This window comes from Triticum urartu, chromosome 3A (genome assembly GCF_056163025.1).
Source record: "Triticum urartu cultivar PI428250 chromosome 3A, HENAU_Tu73, whole genome shotgun sequence".
Classification (NCBI taxonomy): domain Eukaryota; kingdom Viridiplantae; phylum Streptophyta; class Magnoliopsida; order Poales; family Poaceae; genus Triticum; species Triticum urartu.
The window spans coordinates 450,365,981-450,372,242 of NC_141875.1; the positions used below are offsets into that span (position 1 = coordinate 450,365,981).

Below are 6,262 nucleotides of genomic sequence, written 5' to 3' on the forward strand. Positions count from 1 at the left end.
AGGGGCATCGTCGTCATCGGTAGTGGTGTTGCCGTCCTTGGAGGAGGAGGGGAGCCAGGCCAGACATCAGGCGGCGCGGGCCTGCTCCTTGGCGAGGCGCTAAGCCTTCGCCTCGCTCGCCGCCCTCTGTCGGGTTAGCCGCTCGGACTCCTCGATGCCGAGTCGCGATTCTTGGCCTCGCTTGCCGCCCTCTGTCGGGTTAGCCGCTCGAACTCCTTGATGCCAAGTCGCGATTCCTGGCCTCGCTCGCTGCCCTTTGTCGGGTTAGCCGCTCAGACTCCTTGATGCCGAGTCGCGATTCCTTGGCATTTTTGCGAACGGCGGCAGGCGTCTGTCTCCGTTGAGGTATAAGGATCAACAGATGACGTCGCGGAGTTCGTCGGCGGGCGGCAGCGGCTCGGGCATGGATCTGCACGACCCACGGACGGACCGACTGTATGCGAACTGCGATGCCCTCTGCCTCATGCAGCGAGCAGCCCACGCCTCGACTCGGGTAGCCGCTTTCGCAGGCCCGACGATGCAGGCACAAGCACTCCAACATCCTCTGGGGCCGGGAGGAGCAGGGGCTACAGGTGTCGGGCACCATTGCCCTCCCTCCCGGCTGACTGGGGAGTGCGCGGACTGTGGCAGGCTGACGTGGAGCTGCAGCTACGCCTCTAGGCCACCGAAGAGGCCGCGGAGCTCGAGCTCCCGCTCATGTCCCTCTCCGATCGACAAAGAGCTCGTGTGGATTCCTTCTTGAGGAGCACCTGTAGTCGACGGGGTCGAACTTTGCCTGATCCGTTGGGGGATATGTGGGGTCGGACTGAGCCAGCCTAGGACGGTCCGAGGTGGCGGCCACTTCCAAACCACATCATATCCGCCCACACATGGGATGGGTTTGGGAGTGCTAGACGACTCAGACATTTGGGTTGCCTATGAGGGGTCCGATCAAGTGTGTTTTTTCGATCCAAGCGGACAACCTTATATCTGCCTCACATAGGAAGTGAGTTTGGGGAATGCTAGAGAGTCTAGATTTTGGGGTGCTAGATAGTTTAGACGTTGGAGTACGGTCCAGTTGAGTGGCATTTTTTCCGGACTGAGCAGCATGAACCTTTAGGGATGGTTCAAGGAGTCCGGTTGTAGATCCTCTTACCAGGTTGGAAATGCTTCCCAGTCACACTACAGTTTGAGTTGTTTATTGTTTAGCACTAGCCATCCTAAAACAAGATACGGGCTATAACTATTCTCTATATTCTCTATGTAAAAAAATTATAAGATACTAGTTTAGAACACTGAAGTACACCTTCCGTATGTGAAAGTGGGGGTCATGGGTGCTCCTAAATTGGGCATTACAGCCCATCCAGGAAGCAGCAGCCCTGAGCCTCTGATCGGCAACATGGCATCACACAAAAATCAAAGCCTAGATTAGCAACCTGCAGACAAGTTCAACAAAATAACCAACAATATAGAACCGAGTGTTTTTGGAACGGGCAAATGACAGTATACATTACGACTTCCAAGCAGTTGCTATACATGCACAAATTTTCGTAGCAGCTGCTATACATGAACAACTTCTAACATGACAGCACATTTATTTCAAACTGTTCGTGTTCATCCTTATGATACATGCTACAACACTGGAGTGTGTGAACATTGCACATCATTTCCCACCCTCATAGAACAGAACCATATATCATCTTCATGCTTCGGCAGCCTTCTCTGCAGGGCTGTCTCCCAGCTTCGCCTTCTTTGATTCATAATCTTTCACGGCAGCTTTAATTGCATCTTCAGCAAGCATACTGCAATGGAGCTTTACTGGTGGAAGTGACAAGTGCTTTGCAATCTCACTGAAAACAGAGCATTGGAGCTTGTTATTGTTTTACAGGGCTTGTTAATAGTTTTATTGAACATTAAACAGCATTTTAAAGACATTGGGTCATCAGCAGCCGCATTGCAATTATAGCAAAAAGAAGGAAATGGGTTGATTCATCTGATGAGACTAAGACCATGAGCTGCAGCTTTAGTCTGATGTGATTAGCATCAACATTCATTTGCAAATATACAGTCAAACAATTATAGTCTTAACAGTCATATAAAGCCTCTGAACACAAAGACCAGCTTGTACTACTAGTACTATAACAAGCTCATTAAACGTATAACCAAAAGCAACACCCAGTACAATCACCAATTTAAACTAAGCTGGTTATTTTTAGCAACTCCAGAATACCATGTTATTAGTAACTTGGAAAGACCGTGACAATGTAATGAAATGTCAGTAAGCAGATCTACAGCATGCAGGTTCAATGCATCCTCAAACATTTTTTGCTTCTCAAAATTCTTCAAGAACAATCAAATGCGACAACATCAACTTGAATACTACTCCCTCCGTCCTGAATTAGTTGTCTTAGATTTGTCTAGATACAAACTCCGCCTATTGTCTTTTAGGCATAGCTGGTCCCCTAAAAAGCACGGACACGGCAGGAATTGCCGATTGGCCATGTCGACACGGCGGGATACGGCTGGATACGCGTATCCCCCAGTATCCCCTGATTTTCGATTAAAAAAATAGAAAAAAGCCCAGGGACACGGCGGGACACGTAGACACGGACAGGATACGGCCCAGCCCAAAAACAGCCATGGCCCAAAACAAAACCCTATTTTTGCAGGAATCGCACGCAGCTCTCCACACAACAACGAGGGACTCCCAGGTCCCAGTCTCTTCTGGATCGAAGCCGCCACCTCCTGGAACGAAGCCACCGCCGCCTGGATTCGCCACCGCCGCCGCCGGCGACGCTTGGATCCGACCGGCCACCACACCCCCACACCAGGAGGCAGCAGCCTCTTCTCCTGACGGCAGGTAACCCTCCCCAATCCCTGAACTCACATCCTCTCCTCCACTTCTTGACCTGTTTTATTCAGATTTGATCTTCCATTAAGCTGCTGGATGTTGTGCTTGCTGCTTGCTAGCTGCTGCTCTTTGAATGCCTGTAGATTGTAGTAGTAGTGTACTAGACTACTAGTGTAGTACTGCTTGTCTGCTTCAGTGCTTCTTTTTCCTAGCTTAATATCATCCTGCTCATGAATGCTTGTAGAGCATGGCATCTGGGAGTGGCACAGCTGGGTTATGTCTTCAACTCTTCTAATCTTCTTTACTGTTAGATGTGTTTTGCAAGATGCAACTTGCAATGACATGGGGGGACAAGAATCAATCAAGCACTTGATAAAAGAGACAACCGAATGGGGGCAGTATCTCTATTCCAATCTTTTTCTCCTTTATTTTCTGTATTAACTCTATATTACATGACATATTTTTATTTTATTTTATATATGCTCACCGTATCCCCGAATGGCTGTTTTTGGAAAATGTCGTATCCCGTATCCCCGTATGCGTATCCCCGACTTTCCGTCCCCGTGTCCGTGCTTTTTAGCTGGTCCCAAGCCCGGGTAAAGGAGGAGGGTTGTGATAGGCTTGCGAGCCAACGTAAAAACTAGCCAGTCCCATGGGTGATGAGTGACCTCCTGGGAAGTCCTCATAAAAGGGTTTCATATCTAGCCTACCCCAACTTGTTTGGGACAAAAGGTTTAGAAGAAGAAGATTTGTCTAGATACAGATGTACCCAGACACGTTTTAGTGCTAGGTACATCCGCATCTAGACAAATCTAAGGACAACTAATTTGGGACGGAGGTAATAGATGGTCATCATATGATAATCAAGAGTGAATGAAGTTTAGACCAATCCAACCTCCCACATCTTAATACTGGTAGAGTACAAAATTGCAAAGGAAACTGTGTATCAGGACCTTTGTTACAGAGTTACCACAAGAGTACTAGCCATAGTTCAAAAAGGCGCGCCTAGGCGTGCTTAAGCGCTGGGCGTTGGCCTAACGCCACACTTTGGCCCTAGGCACTCAAAAAAGCAGCCGACAAGGTCCTCCGGCGATAAATCGGCCTTTCCAGAGAGGAATCATGTTTCTCAGGCAAGAAATCAATCTCCACTGCGAGGATTTCACCTCCCCAGCGAGGATTCATCCTCGCCAATGAGGATTAAACCACTCCGACGACAAATCGACCGATTCCGGCGAGGGATCGAGCTTCTCCGGCAAGAAATTGAGCTTCACTGGCCTTCCCATCCGTGTAGCAAGGGAGAGAGGCGACGTCATGCAGCAAGGAAGATAGGACGAGGGGGAGAGGCGGCATGAGGAGGATACCTAGATTTCTATCGACTGTGCACATACGAGAGCTTTAGTAGTAGGAGAATAGGAAGATGGGCCTGTGGTTTAATGGGCTAGGCCAGCCCATCTAGCTTATTTCTTCACTCTACAGCACTACCGCCTAATTGCACCTAATCACGCCTAACCTAGAAAAGCGCAAGTAGGTGGCCAAATGCATAATTAACGCCTAGCGCTTTTTTGAACTTTAGTAGACACGCCTGTTCAGTGAATGCAGAGTAAACAACAATACAACAATGACGAACAGAAGGTCAACACTAAATGTCCGGGGAAGACAGGAACACCCCTTAAAATAATGTAATGGATCAAGAATATATGGGAGAACTTACGTGTTCTTGATACTCACTACTTCCTCCATTTGCTTTCCCTTCACCCATTCAGTAGCTGCAAGGACAATGGTAGGATCAAGAATTAACTTCAGCACTTGAGATTTGCTAATATGGGTATCATACATCTTGCAGGGAAATAGAAGTATAGTACATCAGAAAAATGAACACAAACTGCCTCAGCCCAATTGTCAGACTATCAACTACTGGCAGCAATAATGTTGAGACCCTTTTGTTTTGGGGCATGATCTACAAAAATAAATACTTCCAAATAATAATCGAACCTTTCAAAGGTGTCTGTTCAGCATTACAGAACACTCATTTCTAACTTGGATAAGCAACTATCAGTTCTAGAAACTGCAAATGAACTAGAGCCATCACTGTTCTATGAGATAAACGTCCCTATACAAGCCTAGAAAAATAGAAACTAACAAGGCTAATAGATCAAAGACCACTTATACCAGCAATAGCATAGTATCCACAAGCCTGGCAAATGGCCCATATCCTAAGCAAATTCTTAAGATAAACTGTGCTCCATGCATGAACTTCCTATCATATTCATACAGCTTGTATGAATAGGTCCGCGAACCAAACTGAAGTAGTGCAGACAGTAAACATCAAACAAAATTAAATGCCACAGGGCAATTCAATAACAAGCAACTAAAATAGACCCCAGAGAAATCGCAATATCCAATCAATAACATTGGCACTAGAGCTGCTGTCTTTCTTCTAATCTAATCAGATTCGGCACCCACTAATCATCTCTTCTGGCGATGTTTCACAGTCAGAATCGTCGTTACAAACATCCTATCATCTAATAAGTAAGGATTCGACGATAGGTCGTCGTCAATTCGCCATGCCCAATCAAATTGCATCGATTACAAATCGGTAAAAAAAATCTCATCCTTAAAAATTCCCCTCCCAATTCTAAATAAATGCATCATTACAGCAACCAAACAACAAATTATCTTCCTCGATGCAATTCGCAGAAGCTAACCACCTCTAAAGATTGCAACGAATACAACAGAATAAGTCGACGGCGGGAGAAAAGGTGGGGAAACGGGACGGGGGAGCGGTTTGAGGGCTCACCGACGGAGGACGAGGCGATTGCGGAGCCGCAGCCGAAGGTCTTGAAGCAGGCGTCGACGATCTTCCCGGTGCCTTCGTCGACACGGATCTGCAGCTTCATGACGTCGCCGCAGGCCGGCGCGCCGACCAGCCCGGTGCCGACGTTGGGGTCGTCCTTGTCGAAAGACCCGACGTTCCGCGGGTTGTTGTAGTGGTCCACCACCCGCTCGTGGTACGCCCTCGCCCCCGCCGCCGCCAGCCCCGGCGCCGCCCTCTCGCCGGCGCCCGGGCCGAGGAGACGCCGGAGTCCGGGGGCGACGAGCCGGCTTCCTCCCGCGCGCAACATCTCCAACAAACTCGGGGGTGCCTCTGGATTCTTCTGACGTTCTCCGGCTATGGATGGGTTGTTTAACCTGGGGAAAGAGGGGGGGGGGGGGGGGGGGGATTTGTGGAGTTGTGGTTTCGACAGTTTATGCGGCCGCGGAAGAGGTGGCGATCCGGTGCGCGGCAAGGGGCTAGGGCAAACCTGGCTCTGTGACTTGACTTGAGACGTGGCGTGCTATTTGTGGAGAAGACCTGGCGGTTGCTGTTTTGAGCGGTGGGTGTAGGAGATCCGCGCCGATGAGAAGCGCAGGCCGCATGGATGGATAAACATC

General features: G+C 48.8%; 1 protein-coding gene across 1 annotated transcript; it reads right to left on the reverse strand.

Moving 5' to 3' along the window:
• Window positions 1-1,426: 1,426 nt before the first annotated feature.
• LOC125544305 (iron-sulfur cluster assembly protein 1) lies at window positions 1,427-6,042 on the reverse strand. Its single transcript, XM_048707930.2, has 3 exons — window positions 5,628-6,042; window positions 4,542-4,596; window positions 1,427-1,829 (listed from the first exon to the last, which is right to left on the reverse strand). Exons 1-3 carry the CDS (start codon window positions 5,950-5,952, stop codon window positions 1,682-1,684), a joined length of 528 nt encoding a protein of 175 aa, XP_048563887.1. The 5' UTR covers window positions 5,953-6,042; the 3' UTR covers window positions 1,427-1,681.
• Between the last annotated feature and the right edge of the window lie 220 nt (window positions 6,043-6,262).

Excerpts from the sequence above, each read along its gene's own strand:
- LOC125544305 (XM_048707930.2), bottom strand. The coding sequence starts at position 5,952 with ATGTTGCGCGCGGGAGGAAGCCGGCTCGTCGCCCCCGGACTCCGGCGT. Across the intron at positions 4,597-5,627 it reads AATCGCCTCGTCCTCCGTCG|CTACTGAATGGGTGAAGGGA; the intron begins GTGAGCCCTCAA and ends TTGTCCTTGCAG. Across the intron at positions 1,830-4,541 it reads GTAGTGAGTATCAAGAACAC|TGAGATTGCAAAGCACTTGT; the intron begins GTAAGTTCTCCC and ends CTCTGTTTTCAG.